At 42.0% G+C, this 22,706-nt stretch overlaps 1 protein-coding gene across 1 annotated transcript in view; it reads right to left on the reverse strand.

The window, feature by feature from the left end:
* BCAT1 (branched chain amino acid transaminase 1) overlaps window positions 1-14,673 on the reverse strand; it is a 103,932-nt gene extending 89,259 nt beyond the window's left edge. The window contains exon 1 of the mRNA XM_039221713.1: window positions 14,276-14,673. Within this exon, the coding sequence (XP_039077644.1) occupies window positions 14,276-14,497 (222 nt within the window). The 5' untranslated portion in view covers window positions 14,498-14,673. The remainder of the gene's footprint in view (window positions 1-14,275) is intronic.
* Window positions 14,674-22,706: the final 8,033 nt, after the last annotated feature.

Consider the following 22,706-nt stretch of genomic DNA (forward strand, 5'->3'; position numbering starts at 1 on the left):
GAGAGACAGCATGAGCAGGGGAGGGTCAGAGAGAGAGGGAGTCACAGACCGAAACAGGCTCCAGGCTCTGAGCCGGCAGTCAGCACAGAGCCCGACGCGGGGCTCGAACCCACGAACCGCGAGATCATGACCCAAGCGAAAGTCGGACGCTCAACCGACTAAGCCACCCAGGCGCCCCACCAATGACTCTTAAAAATAGGATTCTTTCTGTGGCTCGACACTCACGCACCCTCCACCCTCTGCTCCCTTCTCCCTACCCCTGCCCAGGGCCATTCGCTGCACTAGAATAAAATCTACACTCTTCAGCACCATTTAAAGGAGTTTTCATCCCTATAACTTTCCCCCTGGCTCACTGAACCCCAGGAAGTCTCATTTGTTGCTCTCTCTGCATGGGACTTGGTACCTCCAAATCACCCTGTAGTTTTTTTCCTGTGTTTGTAGTACTCAGGTCTTGGCTCAAAGTTTACCTTATCTCTGAAGATTTCCCTGACCAGCCAGTAGGAATGAGTCTGGCTTCCCCTCAGCTCTGTCACTATAAAATCATTTCATTTTATTTTCTTCCTATTACACCACCAATTTATGAGAGTAAATTATGCTATTAGTTACTATTTATATAGTACTTATTTTGGATCATGTGCTGTTACAAATGCTTTACCCTTGTTATTTTATGTAATCCTCACAGCATCTCTATGAGGTAAGGTACCATTATTACCACCGTTTTTTTGTTTATTTTTTAAATAAGAATACTTGGGCACAAATAACTTGGCAGAGTCATTTGAGAGCAAAGCCAGGACTCAAACACCTATGGTCTGGCCCCAGCTTGTGCTCATAACTACCATGTTACATGACCTTTCCCTGAAAGGGCCAGGAGAGCAGTAGCTTTGCCAAATCTTTATCCTCGCAGCCTCAAGATCATCAGTGGTGCCTGACTATTTACATAGTGGGTACTCTACAACATTTGTCCAATAAACGCATCACAGTATCTGAGGCAGTCATGCTGAGGGAATGGAAAGGAGGTAAAAAATTTGCTTAGAAACCAGTATCTGGCTTGCAAATCTCAACTAAATACCCCAACTTCATCACTTATAAGTTCTGCTTTCCACATAACTGGAATACACAATTCCACTAAGCTTTCTTCTGCTATATCACAATGATCCCCTTTCCTCAGGTTTCCGTGAACACGTTTTTCAATGTTTCCTGCGCCCTCATCGGCAGTGCTTTTAACACCCATGTTTCTACCAACAGTAAGAATCTATACATTTTCTCTACCCTGTTCCTTACTTCCTTCCAAGTCGTCACCAGCAACACTTTAGATTTCCATATTCTTTTTTTTTTAATTTTTTTAATGTTTATTCATTTGTTTTAAATGTTTATTTTTGAGAGAGAGAGAGAGAGACAGCATGAACAGGGGAGGGTCAGAGAGAGAGGGAGACACAGAATCTGAAGCAGGCTACAGGCTCTGAGCTGGCTGTCAGCACAGAGCCCGACACAGGGCTCGAACCCATGAACTGTGAGATCATGACCTGAGCCGAAGTCGGACATCCAACCAACTGAGCCACCCAGGCGCCCCTTGATTTCCATATTCTTACCACCAGTCCATTCATTTCAAGGCAATCTAGGCTGTCTATCATGTTCCTCAATGTTCTTCCATTCTCTGCCCAATGCTCAACTCAAAGCCTCTTCTACGTTTTTAGTTATTTGGTTCTAAAAGAACCACCCCATTTCCAGGTACCAAAATCTGTATTCCTTTCCTAATGTTGCTGTAATAAATCACTGCAAATTTTGTGGCTTAAAATAACAGAAATGTATTATCTTACCGATTCAGAAGTCACAGGTCCTAAGTCAATGTGTTAGCATCCCCTCTGGAGGCTGTAGGATGAGAATTTGTTTACTTACCTTTTCCAGCTCTAGAACTCATAGAAGCCACTTAACATTCTTTGGTTCATGGCCACTTCCTCCTCCATTTTCAAAGCAAGCAGTGAACTGTGTGCAAATCTACCTCTCTCTCTCTCTCTCTTTCTCTCTCTCTCTCTCTCTCTCTCTCTCACACACACACACACACACACAAACACACACACACACCTCTGCTTCCATTATCACATCTTCCAACCATGATCATCCTGCTCCCTCTTATAAAGACCCTTGTGATTATAGTGGGCCCACCCAGAAAATCAAGGAAAATCTCCCTATCTCAAGATCTGTAACTTACCCACATCTACAAAATCTCCTTATAATAAAGTTTCTGGCAATTAGGGCATGAACATCATTGAGGAGCCATTATTGAGCCTACCATACTCATCAACCATCTATAATGGGCCAGGTATTGGAATACATATGGTTGCATGGTAGTAAAAAGCAATATATTCCCTGCAGTTAAGAAATGTAGGATCTAGGGGTGCCTGGGTGGCTTAGTCGGTTAAGCGTCCGACTTTCGCTTAGGTCATGATCTCACGGTTCGTGGGTTCGAGCCCCGCGTCGGGCTCTGGGCTGGCTGCCAGCTCAGAGCCTGGAGCCTGTTTCAGCCTGTGACTCCCTCTCTCTCTGACCCTCCCCTGCTCACGCTGTCTCTCTCTCTCTCTCTCTCCTAGAAATAAAAATAAAAAACATTAAAAAAAAATGTATGATCTAGTGAGAAAGTCAGACATCAGGCCAAAAACCACAATGATAACCACACCAAGAAATAATTACACATCGCAGGTTGTGCTCTGAAATACTGGGAATCACAGGAGGTCATGAGAGTCTCTGTGAGGTAACAACATTCAATCTGAGGCTGGCAGGGTCCTAAGATGCCGGCTAGATCAAGAGTAAGAAGAAGACCTTCTAGACAGAGGGATTCCCAAGTAGAAAGGCCCTGGAGAAAAAGTTTGGGGGCTCAGAGGAGGTGACACGGGGGTAACAAGGTAAGGCTGCAATGGTGAGAGGAACTAGATCCCTCTGGGACTTCGATAGTAGGCGCTTTGGGTTTTATTCAAAGTATAATTGAAAGAGGTTCAGGAATTTTTTTAAGCAGATGAATGATGTGATTACTTTGCTCTATGGAGAACAGATTAAGGGTGGGGGGTGGAGGTGGAGCAAGAAATATACATATACAGTAAAACCTTGGATTGCGAGTAACTTGTTCTGTGAGTGTTCCGCAAGACGAGCAGACATTTCTAATAACTTTTAACTTGATAAATGAGCAATGTCTTGCAATAGGAGTAGTACGTGACGCCAAACGTCACATGATCACATCTGAGCCAAAGGTTCTTGAAATTTACTTTGATATATACAAGTGCTTGGGATTACAAGCATGTTTCCAGAACGAGTTATGATCGCAACCAAGGTCTTACTGTATGTTCAGTGAAGACAGTGGCTTGAATTGGGCACAAGGAAGCTAAAATGGAGAGAATTGTACAAATATTAGACATATCTTGGACCAAAAATAACCCAGGAACTTGTAATTTAGTGTCATTCAAAAGTCCTGTAGGTGGCATCTGGGAAATGCAGCAAGTTAATGGAGATGAAAAATCAAAGGGACTGAGATACCAGAAAGCATAATGAGCCACCCATGCACCTTGAAATAATATAGGAACACAAGACTTGGGTTGGGAGAGAGAATCGGGAGCCAAGTGCTAAAATCTTCAGTGAATAATGGGGGCAAAATGACCAGAAGGTCTTTCAAAGGTGGTTACAGGAAGAGATAGGGTACAAAGACTGATGGTATAAGTAGCAGAGGGGTTTCACAGGAGGAGCCTGATGTGGAAACGGCATTGGACACAGAGAAGGAGATCAGCCCCCCTCCAATTCTGAGAAGAAGGTGGAGAAAATGAGCAACACCCACCAGAGGAAGGTAGGGAAATGATCTCACCTAAGGCTAGAAGGAGCAATATATATTTAGTGAAGGTGAAGGGGGAGGTGCTAATATTGACTTGCAAAGGGTGCTGTGGAGAAATTTGGGCGGAAGGTTCTAGTGAGTCAAGTCAGAAAAACAGAGCATGAAGAGAGTGAAGGTGAATGAGGGCCACGGGAAAAAAGGATAACATGACACATTTAACACATTTGGCAGGTTGCAATGCTATGAGTTCCCATAGGTCATTCTCTGGAGTTTGCTGGATACTGGGGGCCGTCTGTGTTAACCAGTGTTCTGGAAGGAAAGCCAGACATACTTTTCTTCATGGTCTTCTATGATAAGGGAGTCTAAGTCCAGAATCTGAGGTTGGATAACAGAAGAACATGTATATGCCTAAGATGCTCTTGTTCCCATGGTCATCCAGCTTTCTTTAATGGTTCTGCTCCACCATCACTCCAGCATAAAGCCTCTTCTGATTTCTCTGACTAATCTTTGTTATGCTCCCCTGCACTTTGTGCAGACTTCTATTGTGGCAACTATTACACTTCACTGCATTTGCTTTTTATACATTTCTCTCCCAGAGTGGTTATTTCTCAAGAGTAAAAGTAATGCTTGAATTATTTCCATTTGCCTTTTACCTAATACAAAGAAAGCCTGATAGCTTTAGTAAGAGCTACCTAAGTGTTAATTAAGGGAAACTCAAATTAATCATTGTTTGCTATTCATTAATATACATTTTAGGTTTGAAGAAGAGATTGTATACTCTTACTATAACAATTAGGTAAAGTTTGGTGTACACGTTGTGTTTAACCAGCATTCTCAATGGATCATTTTCAGTTCGTTAAAATTAAATACAACAGTTTAGAAGTTTTGTCAAGGTATATATTCTTGGGCCTAAGCAAATTGTGCTGAACTACCCAGTATTTCAGATTTTCCTGACGATAGCTTTAGAGTCAAGTTAATTTTCACTCTTCGGCATTTCCATTTCTTTTTTCATTTCAATTTTGAATAAATTCATGTGTCAAAATCAAACACTATATAAGCATGTGCAGTGAAAAGTCTCACGGAGATTTTCCTCTTATCTATAGAGAGAGCTTACTCATTCTTCCCTCCACTGATTTTTTTTTACCTCATTCTTTTTAACACCTGATGAATATGTGGATGAGTTTCAATCTTTTGTTTTTACAAATAATGCTGCAGTAAATACTCTTGGTTCATGCATCATTTCGCACATTCGCAAGTGAATACAAGATACTTCCAATTAAGCTAAGTCTTAACAATGATGCTAAATGATTAAATCGATCTCCTAATATGTAGGTAAGTTTATATGGCTGCAGATGACCCCTCATTCCAAGCTTCAAAGTGTTGTCCTTGAACATCAAGTGGTAGACTGATGGGTTACTATAAATAATGTTCTTGGAACATTGGTTAAGAGGAAGGAAGGTGCCTGGTTGACCAGCAGGGATGATGTTAATGTTAAGACTCAAGCATGAAATTATTAAAGGCACATAAACCTCATTGACATCCTTTATCTATGTATTCACTGAATTACTGACATTACTAGTAGAATATTTGCTCTAATGTTACTGCAAAAGAAAATGTCAGTTTAGTTAATAATGTACTTGGTAACCAAGACATGAACACATACATAATGTTACACGATATTTTTTAAAAGCATATAGACTCATGGCAAATGATCAGCATAGCCAAGCATAAATGGTTGATGTATATAACTGAGAGGAAAAAGAAATAAGTTAATCATCAGAAAACTTTAAACAGTGACTATACCAGGTGGCAGAACTGTCCACGGAAGATTTGAAAAGTCTTGGTTGTTGAGGTGTTTAAGTGGAATAGAATTGAAAACTAGAAAAATAAACTTGAAAGAACAATCCTTCTTTGGCAGAAGTAAATGCATAAAATGATCTAATAGATTTTTTTCTTTCAAAATTCCAGTATTCAATGAACACTGCCTCTAAGTGCCTCTGTTGTTGGATTTGTTTGTCAGTGTATGCATTAATTAGTTTGCTTAAAAACAGCATTGTTCGCAACAACAACAAAAAACATGTTAAACAGTATTGGAATTGGTTAACATTCCCAGACACATGACTTTCTTCTATATTCTAAGTCAGTTCCTTGGGATATGACAAGGGAGCTTCCCTTTACAAACTGCCTAAATATGAAAACAGTAGTGATTTAGCAGACTGGCACTGCTGGGTTTATTTGTTAGGAATTTCATGGTATTCAGTTCATATTGCCATCAATTTTCCCAGAAACATTTATAATCTGTTTATGCTTACAGTCTATTTGCAATTTACATAGTTTGACCACTGACATTCTGAACAAAAAAATCAATCAAAATAACAGCTATATTAAAGGAGTCTGGCTGGGCACCTGGGTGGCTCAGTCAGCTGAGTGTTGGACTTTGGTTCAGGTCACGATCTCACGGTTTGTGAGTTTGAGCCCCACGTTTAGCTCTCTGCTGTCAGCGCGGAGCCTGTTTTGGATCCTTTGTGCCTCTCTCTACCCCTCCCCCGTTTATGCTCTCTCTCGTGCTCTCTCTCTCTCTCTCTCAAAAATAAACAAACATTTTAAAAATAAATAAAATGAGTTTGGCAAAAGACATTAAAACATGTAAATACTTAACTGTTCTCTATGTCTTTATAAACCTTTATCTTTTGGGAATCAACTAAAGCTTTAAACAAATCAAGACATGTTAAGATGTAACTGCTGTTTGAAAATGAAGAAGTACAAAACACAATTAATCGATCTGATCTATGAACCCTAAAATATGTAGATGAATTAGCTCAACTACTATCTGTCAAGCACCAATGATGGTATGATGTTCATGCCAGAGGAGAGGAAATGTGAACACTGAGAGACTATAGGATATAATCAGTATCTTATATCCTGACAAACTTGAAAAACTAACCCTACTATTACCTTCCACCACCTTCCACCCATATTCATGTCACTGTAAAAATAGTCACTGCTCTCAAAAAATGCCTGGGGAGTGAGGCATACAGTGAGGGGCTTGCCAGAGGATATAGGAGAGAGGCCTAAATGGAGACAAAGAGGTTAGAAAAGAATATGTGGAAATTTAAGACCTCATTCTGAGGCAGAGCAAACCCCCCATTATGACTGGAAGAGTTCACAGATTTTTTTTTTTAATCTTTTCTTTATTTCTAGGAGAGAGAGAGAGAGACAGCGTGAGCAGGGGAGGGTCAGAGAGAGAGGGAGTCACAGACCGAAACAGGCTCCAGGCTCTGAGCTGGCAGTCAGCACAGAGCCCGACGCGGGGCTCGAACCCATGAACCGTGAGATCATGACCTAAGCGAAAGTCGGACGCTCAACCGACTAAGCCACCCAGGCACCCCAAGAGTTCACAGATTTAAAAAGTTATAGGAAGAACAGATTAGGACAAGACCTCATGTACTAAGCTAAATTCAGTAGACAATGGGGAAGTCACAGAGGTATTTTGAATGAGGGGATGACATAATCAAAATAGTGCCTTGGGAAAATTAAGCTTGTGACCAGTTGAGAGACTTCTGAAAAAATTCAAGCAAGAAGTAATGAGATCATAAATCAGTACATTAGCAATGGGAAAGAGAAAACATATAGATACTGAGAAAAGAGAATCCACAGGATACAATATCTCATTGAATGAAGGGGACAAGAGAATAAGAAGGAAATAAACAATGGTTGAAATTGGGTCAAATATCCACCTTTGTTACAATCACCTGTGGCTAGGGTGCAGTCACCAGGTAGGAACGTGGTCTTGTAGGCCTGCCCCTTTGACAGGCACTATTGTGGGGAAGTTTATCTAAGAAATGGGAAAACAAGGCACCCAACTATAAAACTCTACTAAGTAATTGTGTATTAACCCTGCTTAACAAAACAGCCACGCACACACTTCAAAAGTAGATTGAGATCAAAGATATTAGGGTGCAGACTCTGTAAGTCAAGTTCTATTCTATGAATAGTATAAGGGATCAAAACATGCCACCCCAAAATGTGTCACTTTGATATAAGGATTACCTTGTTTTGGGAGAGCACAAGCCAGGGAGGGGCAGAGAGAGAGGGACAGAGGATCCAAAGTGGGCTTTGCACCGAGGCTGGCGGCACCAAGTCCGATGAGGGGCTCGAACTCACGAACCGGGAGACCATGACCTGAACCAAAGGTGGGCACTCAACCAACTGAGCCACACAGGTGCCCCAACATAAAGATTATTTTTGAGCTAAAAGCAACTGAGAACCAAGAGAGGAAGAAAAACGCCTTCCTGGAGATTCCCTTCTCTGACTAAAAGCAGACACTTCTGAGAAATCCCCCTCCTGAGAAAGTTTCACAGCATTAAGCCAGGCAGCAGTGAGACTGACTTGCACAAACCTTACCCCATTAGGTTCCCCCAATGTATTTATCTGCCCAGTTTGCTGCACTTGGAAACCTATAACCTGTGCCTTTATCCTTGTTATTTTTCTATCATTTTTTATCTATCTGCTTTTATCTATCATTCTTCTTTTAAAAATAGTTTATTGTCAAAAAAAATAAATAAATAAATAAAAATAGTTTATTGTCAAGTTGGTTTCCATATAACATCCCGTGCTCATCCCCACAAGTGCCCTCCTCCATGCCCATCACCCCCCTTTATCTATCATTCTTTAAGATGCTATATAAGCGCAAGTTCAAGTTCAGCCCAACCCTTTGAGTTACTTATCATTGAATTTCTCTCATGGGCATCTATGCTACTTGAGCTAATACACTTGTTTTTCTCTTGTTAATCTATCTTTTGTCAGTCTAATTTGCATGGCCCCAAGAACAGAACCCAAGGAGGTATCAGAAAAGTTTTAACTCCTCTCCTACACTATACACCTTAGATCTTATGAGATAAAACATAAAGAAGAAACGAAGAGCTCACATCCTGCTAAAAAAAAAAAAAAAAAAAACAAGGAAACTGCCTTTCTGTTTGAGCTAAAAGGCAGGTGATTATTTGGGGCTTTGCAACAGTCATACCTCAGCTGATTGCAAAGGCAAGAGCCAATAGCTCTCTACTGCTCTAAATAACTAGATCATTTCAGTATTTTCCAACAGTCTCTCATCTTGGTTTTACTAACAAATAACTGAGATGCACAATTTTATGCTTACGCATGTTTATAAATTTTGCTAGAGAGATTTGTTTTTACTTTTCATAAGATTTACAACGTGCTATCAGACCCAAGAGAGTCTCTAGAACCACTCGTAAAGTGGATAGCACACTGGACTCTACTTTCTCATTATGGTCTGCAATTTGTGATCTTAAACAATTCTAGTATTCTGATCTTTATTTTCCCTGTTCTTAAAATGAGGTTGAAAATAGCTGCAATGCTTTCCTTATACAAATGTTTTGAGGTTGTAATTCAATGTCATGTAATTTATATGGCATTTAGAAATATAAAGCATCATCTTAGTTAAGCAAAGAAGTCCTTCCTCAAGCCTGAATGTATTTCTTCTATAAACACCAACACTCACCTTGCAAGTATATATAACATTCACAACACTGACAACCATGAAATCCGTGAGGAATGCGTTATGCTCCACTGTAGACTTTAGAGCTCCATTTTAACTCTACTTTTTATCTTCAAAGTTCAGATTAACACTTATTGTGATTTCGGACGCTTGAACTAACATCTAGTACTAAAATCAAAACAATATAACTTTGAATCTGAATCGGCTAAAACGAAATAAAAATACTAAGCAAAATCACCCTTTAACATGGTGGTGCAATGCTAACAACTGCTGGGCGTTGTTCACTCATCCCTTGCAAGTACATCCTTGGCCTCATGCCCAAACTCTGTGGAGATCTTTGCTGGTCACATAAGAGATATCTGTGGCCATGTTTGACTTCAAACATTCCAACAGGTGTTCCTTCTGTCTAGATGTATGGGGAGTCAGAATTTGACTGCTCTAATTACATCCTAGGCTGGTTAGGGCTTCCTAAGGCAAATAACCATCTGCAGATAAAATAGTAAAAACTTTTCTCAGACTAGGTAGACTACAAGTGCAATTGATCAGATATTTAGACCTACATATCAAAATAAGGAACTAAGAAATTGGCTCTTTTTTGATGAACTCTAGCACAAGTGTTAAGGGAACTAGCTGAATCTTACAAGTATTTTACACTTTTTCAATTACAAACAATCATGTGTTTTCCAGTACAACTTCTCTGCAATATTGCTTGTGGTAATATAACTTCCTCTTTTTCTTTTAACTTGTCTTTTCTTTTCCCTCTCTTTCTGACTTTTTTTTTTTTCTGTATTTTTGGAGCATGAATATCTCTAAGATTTTCTTTCTCCCATTAGCCACCGAACACAAGACTAGTGTTTTGAAAAATAGCTTTTCTCACAAAAAAAGGCACAGCCAATATGACAATAGAAAAATGTTCATGTGATGGGCTATGCTGCATTAAGAAGGTGATCTAATGTCTAAGTTCTTTTTAAAATACAAGTGCTCATTTTGTAGAAGTAATATTATGCTGCTTGTGGATTTGAGAGGACTAATTAGAAGCACAGGTGCAACTGGCACTTGAACCCTGGTGTTCTTGATTCTACTTTGGTTTTGCATTCACCATCGATGTTGTGAATGAGACTAGACCTTATGATAAAGATCGCAGATAGCGGCAAATAGCATTCATAAATTCGAGCATCCCAAATGCTTAATTTGGAAATATTTTAAAAATCTGAGTTGCACCTCACATTTATGTCTCAGTTGATTTATATAGAACCCAATTTCAGAGGCATTAGTTGAATGGCCATGACAGGTATTACCAAATGGGCTATAGAGGCTTTTCGTAGGAATGTTTATCATATGTTATGTTAAATGTTTAGAGCATTTGGGCAGCTGTTGCCGGGATAAAATTACAACACAAAGACTGCCCACATTTACAACTGTAAAGTGAGCAGACCAGCCAGTTTCCTCCAGTGTGCAGAAAGAATGACAGTATCATTTAGAAAGCAGAGGATGCCTGGAATAATGATATCTATCATGGAAGGTCCTAGCTTCTCTCCATTATATGGTAACCAAATCTCCTTAGGCATAAGGATGAACATTCCACTGGGCTTCCCTAGGGTGGCATCTGTTATTTATAGGAGCTGTGGTTGCCAAGCCTAAGAGGAAAAAGAGAAAGCTCTTAATTTCCATCTTCCTACACCCATTGAGAAGAGGCCAAAGGAGCAGACAACTTGAAACCCCAAAGATATAACCAACCCAAGCACTCAAGTTGGCCAGAGTTTAGAAACAACTCTTATGCACAGAAATAGTCTACTCATAAGCCCAGACCTCTCAGGTTAATAACACCACTATCCAGCTGTTCACTTCACTGGTTTACAACTTGATATTAGAAATAAGGAACTCAAGAGAAGTAAAATATACCGTGCCAAAAATATGCCTCTTTGGCATAACAAACTGGATATTTTTGAGAGGTGTCAGACACAGGACAATTTCTGAAAACAGAATGGAAGTTGCCCTTTTCTGAGAGAAATTTATATTTATGAGGGAAATCTCCATTTTTCAGGGAGTCTCCCCTCCTCTGTACAGGGTGTCTCTGCTCTGAAGAAAAGGATAACTAAATCTGTAAAAACTTATCAATGGAGAAGGTACTTCTTTATATCTGCAATCTTGCCCTTGTTCACTGTGCTCTACGTGAAAATTTCCCAACCTGCGTCCCCCTGTCCCCCATCTCTTACCACACCCCAACATCTTTCCTTTGTCTTTAGCTGAAGATGATTAATATTTTAAGGTGATAGCTTCGGCCATTTTGAGGAGTTACTCACTTTTCCTGGGTATCTCACATGTATTCAGGGGTTACACATGCGATTAAACTTCTTTTGTTTTTCTCCTGTTAATGTGTGTTTTATAAATCAAGAAGGTGTGGAGAAAAAAATTATTTTTCCTTCCCTACAGAACTAAAAGTCCTGACCTGAACTTGGGGATAAAAGCTAAAATTATGAGAACAATGGGGACATATGCAGCTCCTGAGGGAAACCATAACTTGTTTTCAGTCTTAGCGCAAATCTCTGTAACAATCAAATGACTCGTTTCAACTTTCTTTCATAAGGTTTCAAACTCATTTCAAATAATCAGACCTTCTCGGCTTCAGTGAGCTGATTGAGCAAGAGAAATTCCTCCATACAATTGGAAAAGTTTCTCAACTTTCCTTTCTTTCTCTCTGTAGTTCTAAAATCAAATGAAGTGATAGAAACTCACTTTCGGTTAATGAAATATTAACCGGAATCAAATCCTTGCCTTTTTCCCCCCCTCTCTTTTCCTTTTTTTCTCACCCCAGTTTCTACCAAGGCCCTTTTGTTAGGCCTGCTTAACTGGCTACGCTTCCCTGAGTCTTGCCTGAGGGGCCGCATCCTGAGTCTGAAAAGTAAACCTTTCTGCCTGCCAGACCCCAGGACCTGCCCCCTGCACACACACAAACAGTCCCCTCTCCCCTCTTGTGCCAGCCCAGCCCCCTCACTTCCTTCGCTTACCCACACATCTCTGATGATGACTTCTCTTGTCTCTCTATCTCTTTAGATATGCGGCTCTTTAAATCACCACCTTCATTCAGTAAATCATAGTATGTACTTCCGGTTCTTACACACATCCTATCAGATGTATATGCTAGTTTCCTTATTCAGTTGCCCATGCTGCATGGGTCTATCCTAAAATAGAAGCTTCCAGGCAGAGGTCTAGAAAATGTGCCAAGGACAGAGCCTATCTTAGGGCCATGAGCAAATAATGTTTAAAAAAAAAAAAAATCATGGGGCGCCTGGGTGGCTTAGTCGGTTAAGCGTCCAACTTTGGCTCAGGTCATGATCTCGCGGTTCGTGGGTTCGAGCCCCGCGTCGGGCTCTGTGCTGACTGCCAGCTCAGAGCCTGGAGCCTGTTTCAGTCTGTCACTCCCTCTCTCTCTGACCCTCCCCTGCTCACGCTGTCTCTCGCTCTCTCTCTCCTAGAAATAAATAAAAATATTTAAAAAAAAAATCATGACAGCAATACTTAGGTGAAAAGTTTTTGAAATAACAAAAACAGACTAGAAGGAGTCTCATGTACCCCTTAGATCATGCAATCTTTTCTTTCCCAATCTCAGTAGGATATCAGAAAAACAGATATGAGACCACTTGAAGATATCTTCTAGTCTCCTGTGCTATAAAACTACCTTGTAAAGGGATATATAGGGGTTTGGGGACTCATGTTAGAATACCCATGAATTTACAAAGACGCATAATCGACAGCTCCACATAGTACAGGGAAAAGCTGAAAAAGCACGACTGTTTATTCTCATAATGTCCTCCTTTTACTCACTAACCCCATACGTGATCAAAGTGTAGTTTTCAGTTGAAATGAGACAGGAATGAGCACGACAGAAATAGAGTATCTTGACTATGGAAGCAAAAGGTTGCTAAATTTGTCACTGGCACATTTGCATCTCTTTTGAACAGCAAACAGTGTTTCCACTCAGTTACTATTTAATCTTAGGAGAAATTTTTGGCCTAACAGGCACCATTTACATACTATTTCTTGAGGGTGGAATTGTAGATTGGGATGGGTCCTGGGTAAGTGTAGTTGAGAACCGTAACTTCAATCTTCCTCCTTCAAAATGCTCAAAGGCGAGTTTATTTCTCCTAAAAGTTCAGGTCGCACATCTCTGCCTCCCAAGGTATTCAGACCGCAGGGCTATTTGCCCACCCTTCACATTCCTTTAAAGAAGGGGGCTCTTCAGTTCTTAACTTCAAGGAAGTGTTACAACGTGTAAGACCAGGGAAACACTTAACCAGTGTTCTTTTCTACACCTAAGCCATCAGAAGTAATAGGCAGCTAGGCTAATTACCCTTGATTAGCATAAGAATCAAAACCGTTAGGGCGCTCACTAGGCTTAATAAAAGAATGCCCTTAGGCTTATATGATTTGTAACTCGTACAAAGACAAACTTTCTGCTTTTATCAGCGAAGAGAAGGTTTTCCTTCCCTTCGCCCACCCTCGCGCCCGGTTCTGCACCTCCCTCCTTCATTACATACACCCACCAGGAAACCCCTGTTTACAGCCAGACACCCCCAGACATCGTCCCCAACGCCCCCCCCCCCGCCCACCTCCTGAGCATCTTTACAATCAAGAAAAGCTTCCTCTTCCTTCCCAAACTTGAAAACAGGTAGGGGAGGGAGCAGCGAGCAAGCAGCCTTCCACCTCCGTTCACAGACGCGGCTGCGAAAAAGCCCGAGGAGGCACATCCTGTGAGCAAGTTCGAAACGAAAAGAAAGGAAGGTCCCAACCGACGACGGCTGACAAAGGAGGTGCTCGGAACGTCTGCGTGGACGCAAACCACGCTCGTCTTCTGCCCCCTTTCTGCCAGCTGTGCTTCCGCGGGATCGCAGGCTCAATCCGTGCCCACGTTTTTGTAAAATTCAGGCGGAATCGTAAGCAGTTACCTGCATGGCTGGGCGGCCCACGGGGGGCGCTGGAACCGCGCGCAGGGCGAGGCCGGGGGGTCGCAGCGGCGCGGGGGGCGCTCGCGCGGGGACGGCCGGAGCGCGCGGCTGCGGGGATGAAGGGCCGGGCGCGGGGCCGCGCGGCTGCTGCCACACGTGGCGGGCCGGGTCGCTGACTGGTCCCCTGGTGGCGGAGCTCGCCGGCTCTCCGGCAGATTGCATCAGCAGGAAGAGTCTGCAGGCTGCGTTTCCCCCGACCGCCCCCAGACGGTAGAGTCCCTCCTAGCACCGCGAGGCCGCCCTCGTCACTCCCTCCGGGGGGGCTGCCAGGGTTTCAGACACGTTCCCACTTGTTAGCCCTCGGTTGGTGCCTCCGAGTGCGCACCCGCGGGTGGGGATGCCCGGGAGAAGGACGAAATGAATGGATCGTGATTGCCACTCCCTCTCAGCTGGCTGCCTGCCCGCCTCACTTCCCAAGATCCCCGAAGTAACTTTCCCGAAAGTCCTGTTCAGAATTCTACGGTGGATTACCATCATCCAAAGCAGAAAATTTTCAACGTATGTTTTTAATGTGAAGAGTATGTGTCTGGTTTTTAGCAGTTCGCCAACCTCGGTTTCTCCCCACCCTTTGTCTTTAGTTCCACGGCCTACCCTCAGATATAACCTTTTTTTTTTTGCCAGTCTCGATGTATCCGGAAAAATAATCCTTAATCCTTGGAGCATATAGAATTCTCTCTGAGGTGAGCATTGCCTGCTGGCCCAGTTCATCCTCTGTGGCACCCTCCCCGCTGCACAAAAGCTACAGCCTCGTACTTTCCCATGCCCGGACGCTCAGGTCAGGCTACTGGCCTCTGCTTATGAGGCCCTTCTGGTTGAGGTGCTCTCTGCGTCAATCTGACAATGTCCAATTTTTGTCATCTCAAATGAAACCTTTAGGAGGAAGTCCTTGCTGAGTCTCTCAAGCAAACTTGAACTCTGCACTGTGCTTTGTCCATAGCCTTTATTAAATTCAATGTTCTTTTATTTGTTGGCACAGATGGTACTTCATTAGATTAGAGGATTCTTGAAGACAGAGCCCAGGGTTGAACACAAATGGATATAGGGGGCTGCTTAACAAATGCTGGTTAGGTGAATACATGATTAAGTCATTCAGCAGATTTATTGATCTCTTATTACATGTCAGATGCTGGGCAAGATATTAGCCATAAAGTGGTAAACAACAAAAATGGTCTCGTGTTCATAGAATTTATATTTTAGTCTGGGAAACAGAAAAACAAACGTTAATCCAGGTAGGAAAATGTCCACACACTGATTTACACAATGAAATATCATTTGGCAATAAAAAGAAATGAATTACTGATATGTGCTTACATAGGGCATGAATTAACCTTGAAAACATTACACGATATGAAATAAGGCAGTCACAAATAATGACATATTGTATGATTTCCATTTTTCTGAAATGCCTAGAATAGGAAGATTCATAGAGACAGGAAATGGATGGCTGTTGCCAATCGTAATGGGGAGTGATGGCTAATGGGTACAGAATTTCTTCTTGGGGTGATTAAAACATTCTAAAACTAGGGGCGCCTGGGTGGCACCGGACTTAAGCTCAAGTCATGATCTCACTGGTTCATGAGTTCAAACTCACGCTGGTTCATAAGTTCAAACCCCACGTCGGGCTCTGTGCTGACAGCTCAGAGCATGGAGCCTTCTTTAGATTCTGTCTCCCTCTCTCTCTGCCCCTCCCCCACTAGCACTCTGTCTCTCTCTCTCTCTCAAAAATAAGCATTTTTGAAATAAATAAATTTTAAAATGTTCTAAAATTGCATCATGGTAAGGGTTACACAACTCTGTGACTACACTAAAAACCAGTAAGTTATACCCTTTAAATAGATGAAGTATATCTCCATAAACATACTATTTTTAAAAATCACATTCCAAATAGTAAATTTAAGAGGAGAAAATAGAGCATGAAAAGGGAAAAGAGCATGATAGGGCAATAGATCTGAATGAATTAATGTGTAAATTCTAGAATATGCCTGTCAATGACTTCTACCTAAGGATTCGTTTGATGTTAGCAATAGAGGAAGAGAGGAGGTGATATAAAGAGCTTTAAAAGAAGCTAGAAGTGAAAGAGAAATTAGGGAATGAACATATCCAGAAGAGTATGAGAACAATCTGGCTGTGTCTGCCCTTCCATTTCCCTCCAATATTGAGAAGAAGGTCCCACAGTTCTCCCTCATTGCTACATGTATGTAATCGTTCCCAAAGCTTCCTTCCTAGACACCCAAAATGCTTTTTCTCAAATGAAGAGGGTCATCATCAACCAAGATTTTTACTCTGCCAGCAGCACTACACTTCACAAAAGTCACAGTTAAAAGATACTACGGGTGCCTGCGTGTCTCAGTCGGTTGAGCATCAGACTTCAGCTCAGGTCGTGATCTCAGGATTCGTGGGTTTGAGCCCCATGTCGGGCTCTGAGCTCTCGAGCCTGCTTTGGATTCTGTGTCTCTCTCTCCCTCTGCCCCTCCCTCACTCATGCTCTGTCTCTGTCTCTCTCAAAAATAGATAAACATTTTTAAAAAGATACTTAAGGCAGCTAACTTCACCAGACTTAATGTATTCCATATCTTTATGTGTAGGCAGGGCCTTTGACTATACTTGAAGAGAGAGAATTTCTAACACACCCCAGAGACACTAGCTTTGAGATTGATTTCAGAGCCCCAGAGAGCTCAGCTCCATTTTGTTACCACTGTTTGAACTAAGTCTATTGCTATCATTAGGAAAATTACATACCAACTACTTGCAGAATTTCTCTTCTGAATCTTACTAAATCTTATCCAAGGAAGGGAAACACAGATTTTCCCAGTTCCTGGGACCTGGGAAAAAGAATTAGCAGAAGGCAATGATGTTTTCTGTCATAAAGAGTAGAGGAAGCCTACTCTAAAATTCCACTCTATCAATTTAGGGAAGCAAAATCATTCCTCTATTTCTCAAATGAAAAATACTGCAAAGTTTTATCTTTTTATATTATATATATGTATATACATATATATGACCCATTACATATATGTATACACACACATACCCCAAGTTAAATGTTCAAAAATCATTCATACTCTACTTTATGGGAAATATATGAGTTTTTCCAGGACATTTTACATCCATTGGACCTATTTTTAGCGTTATTGTACATCTTCTAGAACCGGATCCTGTGTAAAATTAGACTCAGTTTATCAGAGAGCATTGGCTACCCCCATCAAAAGTGGGGGAAAACCAAGCTGGATGATCCCTTATACCCAGGAGTGGTGATAGCCAAGGAAGGAAAAGGTAATTATCCAAAGGCTTCCTGTTGGACATGAAAGCAGTAGCAACCTTCACATCCAGCTGCCAGTAAATACCTCAATAATCTTTGGATAAACGACTTCTGGCCAAAGGGGGAAAAAAGATTAGTGTCTTTACAACTCCTTCACACTTTCTTCTTCTTCTTTATTTAGGCACCTCAAAAACAAAATCATCAGACTGAAGCCTAATCCTAGAGCAATATCTAAAGTAAGTTAAGAGAAGACCGAGGAGCTACTTAAAAAATGATCATCAAACAAAGGGGTGACACAGATTGGGGAAAAGCACCGACTTTAGATCCAGATCTGAATTTGTATCCCCTGTTGCACTGATTTGTAATGTACAAACTTTCACAGGTTATTTAATCTCCCTGAAACTCAGGTTGATTTTTTAAAAAAAATCACTACTATCAAGAAAGTAGTAGCTAATTTGGATGTTATAGGAGAGAGACGAGTTAATACATATACAGTGCCCAGCATTAGAGGCTTCCTGTGTACACCCCACACATCTCCTATGAATCTTTCAATCCCAATCACCTTAGAACAAGTACCAGCTATTCCTTTTCCATGACTAATAAGTGAAGGATATAAAATGAAGGCACAACAATAGAAATTCTAGAATATTAAAGACACATCACTTATTAGCCAGTTAATATCTAGGGTGCCTGCCTAGCTGGCTTAGTCGGTAGAATATGTGACTCTTGATCTTGGGGTTGTGAGTTCAAGCCCTGTGTGTGGCATAGAATTTACTTAAAACTTTTTAAAATTTAAAAAATGAGAATTTATGGAACCTTTCTTCTAGATTCTAGAAAGATTTTTATTTTTAAACGATCTGTACACCAAAGTGGGGCTTAAACCCCGAGATCAAGAGAGGCAGGCTTTACCAACTGAGCCACCCAGGTGCCCCTCTTCCAGATTCTTTACAAATAAGCTAATTCCCATCTGTCTTGGAAGGATGTTGTAAATCTTCCTGGTAGTTTTCTACAGTCTCTCAGGGCACCTCCCACCCTGACTCATAAAGCTGACCACTCTCTCCTTGACATCCTTCCCTTCCACGATACTGTGCTACTCTGGACTTCCTCCAGCCTCTCTGGCCGGCCCTTTCCCTTAATGATGATCAGGACTCTTTCCCTCAGGTCTTCCAGAGATAGGCAAGATAGTGATCCCACCAGTATCTGATTTCAAATCTCCTTGCTTTATAATCTGTCCCTGGGTCATGTCAGCTGTCACTTCTAGTCTGATAATTTACAAAACTATGCCTCTAATTCTAATCTCTTTCCTGATCTCCAGAACTTTATTTCCAAAGGTCCGTATCTGGTTCATCGCTTATACCTCAAGCCCAGTTGGTCCAAATTCAAGCACATAATCTTCCATCTTAAACCTGCTTGTGCTGTTATCGTCCTTTCCGCTAATGCCATCAACAACCTTCCAGTCATCCAGGCTCCAAACCTGAATACAGTTCATGCTTTCATGGATAGCTTTTAAAGCAGGAGGGAAAGAAAGGAGCCTCCCACATCCAACTATCACTAAGCCTTCCCAACTCTTTTTCCACAAGATCCCTCATAACCTTCCCGTTCTGTCCCCATTCTCACTGCCCTACATTCTTTAGTCATTTATTATGCCTTGCCCCTGGATTACTGTGACCTCTGCCTCCAATCTCTCCTCACCCCAATCCACCCAACACACAGATGACCAGTCATCTTCCTAGCCCTCAGTTCTGATTAGATTTTCCCCCCTCCTCAAAAGTGCCGGAGGCCAGCTCCGGCATGTCCAGGGGTCCCTGAAGGATGGACGGTGTTGGGGCGGGGGTGGGGGGGGGAGAGAGAGAGAGAGAGAGGATGAGAGAGCCCCGGAGATTCTTTCTGATCACCAGGCAGGCATCTCTGCTCTGACTGGGGCTCAACTTTATTTTATAAGTGTTTGGGGGACGGCACAGAAGTGGCATTTGCCTTAGACAATGGTTTCTGATAACAAACGTCTTTGATATGTAAGAATTTCCCAGAAATCTGGAAGACTCCTGCATAACCTTTAGCAATAGTGATTGAGATCCTTGTCCTATGGGGAAGAAGGTATCTTTAGACAAAGTTTTTAGCATAAAAAGGGTGAAGTTACTTCTTTTAAGGTGGAAGTATCAAGAAAAACAGGTCTTCCAGGAAACCCCTTTGCTCCCATAATGACAAAAGTAGTTCCTCAATAGGTTCCTTCACAGGGAGTAATCAGCATATACAAGGCCAGAAAATGCTCCAAGCAGAAACAATTGGGTGGGGATGGATACCTGCCCTTAACTCTAAATTAGGCTCTTTGTCTCAGGGCCAGACTCAAGCCCCTTTTATTATGTTAAGTCTTGGATCTGCAAGGCCCATAGGAAGAGCCTTTTATCCACAATGTTTTCATCTGAAATCTCTTTGGAAAAGGCAGGGACACGTCTTTCCTTATGGGCAATCTGTGTGGGGAATATCAGTCTGATCTGGAATATTGTGAGGCCTGGTCAATACCAGCAGCCTCATTTCCAACATGAGCCAGTAGTAGCAGAAGGAGATACCAGTTTTCGTTTCTCATGGCAGGAGCTGTGCAAACGCTACCATTTCCTTGCTGTGACTGCCATCCAGCGAGGCCGGTGCGGCTCCCGGCACAAAAGAATGTAACTTACATGCATATGCTTTAACATGAGCCAGACTAGAGCCCATGCTGTATGCCTAAGCACATCTGAAATCTTCCATCCTTGGGGCGCCTGGGTGGCTTAGTCGGTTAAGCGTCCGGCTTTCGCTTAGGTCATGATCTCGCGGTTCGTGGGTTCGAGCCCCACGTCGGGCTCTGTGCTGACTGCCAGCTCAGAGCCTGGAGCCTATTTCAGAGTCTGTGTCTCCCTCTCTCTCTGACCCTCCCCTGCTCACGCTGTCTCTCTCTCTCTCTCCTAGAAGTAAATTAAAAAATATATGAAATCTTCCATCCTTGCTTTTACATTACATTATTTGGAACTTCTTCCCCCCCGCCCCCCACCTTGCTTGCCTAAATGATATCCAATTGTCAAGGTCCATTTCAACTAGTATTGTCTTCTTACAGTCTTTCCTGAAGACTGGCTATATAGACCTGTGGTTCTCAACTGAGAGTGGACATTTTCACACTGTGCCCTTTCAATCCCATCATGTCCACTTCTACCACTAATAACTCTTTCCATATTGATCTCCCTTAGGATTTCATCCTCTGTCCTCAACTTTTTTTTCCCATTCATTTAAAATGCTCTCCATGGGGGGCCACCTGGGTGGCTGATGTTTAAGTGTCTGACTCTTGGTTTCAGCTCAGGTCATGATCTCATGGTTTTGTGAGCCCTATGTCAGGCTGTGCACTGTCAGCATGAAGCCTGCTTGGGATTCTTCTTCTCTTCCTATCTCTGAGCCTCCCCCACTTGCATGGTCTCTCTCAAAATAAATAAATAAACTTAAAAAAAAATTTTTACATGGTCTCCAGGGGTGAGTTCATCTGCTCTTTGCCCAAAACTACCAAAAGACCATTTTCCTCCCTTTCTTCTTTTAAGAAAACACTGATTTTTTTCCTCGAGGGCAGGGCACAGAATATGCTTAGTCTGGGGAGGGACAGGAATATGAATGATTATTAACCTAAGGCAGTAATGACAATCTAATTTCACTTTTCTTTTTTTAATTAATTAACTTATTTTGAGAGAGAGAGAGAAGGCAGGAGAGAGACAGAGAGAAAGGGAGAGAGAAAATCCCAAGCAGGCTCCAGCCTGTCAGCGCAGAGTTGGACTAGGGTTCGATTTCACGAACCATGTGATCATGACCTGAGCCAAAATCAAGAGTTAGATGCTCAACCAACTGAGCCACCCAAGTGCCCCTCATTTTACTTTTCAGTATACCTGTTTTCCCATACTCTCTTGGGCCAGGGAGGACCAAAGAAGCAAGTTCTAATCAATCAGACATAAGGGGAAGTATCTTAGTGCTTCTAAGAAGGATCGTACCTTGTGATTAGAAAACAACAGATAAGGAGACCTTGCTGGTGCCATTCTCTTTTTCATTTTATTTTATTTTTTATATTTTTATTTATTTCTAGGAGAGAGAGAGAGAGAGAGACAGCGTGAGCAGGGGAGGGTCAGAGAGAGAGGGAGACACAGACTCCGAAACAGGCTCCAGGCTCTGAGCTGGCAGTCAGCACAGAGCCCGACGCAGGTCTCGAACCCACCAACCGCGAGATCATGACCTAAGCGAAAGCCGGACGCTCAACCGACTAAGCCACCCAGGCGCCCCTCTTTTTCATTTTAGATGTTGTTTATAGATGTATGTTTCAGGGAGCTGCCAACAGCCATCTTGTAACCATGAGTGACAAGCCCAAGATCAAAAGCCAGTGTGTTGAAGATGGCCAAGCAGAAAGAGAGCCTGGGCTGTCAAGCCACCTTGCCAAACCTGGAATTTCAAAATTTTTGTATTATGAGATAATTAAATGTCTTTATTGCCTTGTCACTATTGGACAGGTATTTTATTACTATGAGTGAAAATATTCTTTGGCTTCAATTACACCAACAGTTCAGTGCCACTTGCTTCAAGAATTCTTCACTCATATTTCCCACATATTCTTCCACATGTTTGACTCAAAGGCATCTTCAACTCAGTCAGAAAATTTTCCTTATGTATAATTAACTTATGTTTACTCTCAAATCCTTTTCTAAACACACACACACACACACACACACACACACACACACCATATGTCGTATGCTTGGTAGGCTCCTCTTGCATTTCCTATCTTTCTTAGTAACAATATGTTTTAACCAGTAGCCCAAACAATAGCCAGTCAACTTCAAATCCTATCTTCCCTTCAGTCTCCACCAATTTCATCATTTATAATTTCTTTAAACTTTCTCTTTACTAATTCTCAAATTTGTCTTTTGCTCTTAGCACCTATTAGAATGTCTTACTTCAGGGGTGCCTGGGTGGTTCAGTCGGCTGGCTAAGTGTCTGATTTCAGCTCAGGTCATGATCTCTCAGTTTGTGGGTTCGAGCCGGTGTCGGGTTCTGTGCTGACAGCTCAGAGTCTGGAGCCAGCTTCGGATTCTGTGTCTCTCTCTCTCTCTC

The sequence above is a fragment of the Hyaena hyaena genome, unplaced genomic scaffold, assembly GCF_003009895.1.
Source record: "Hyaena hyaena isolate Hyena2069 unplaced genomic scaffold, ASM300989v1 scaffold_1001, whole genome shotgun sequence".
In the NCBI taxonomy this organism is placed as follows: Eukaryota; Metazoa; Chordata; class Mammalia; order Carnivora; family Hyaenidae; genus Hyaena; species Hyaena hyaena.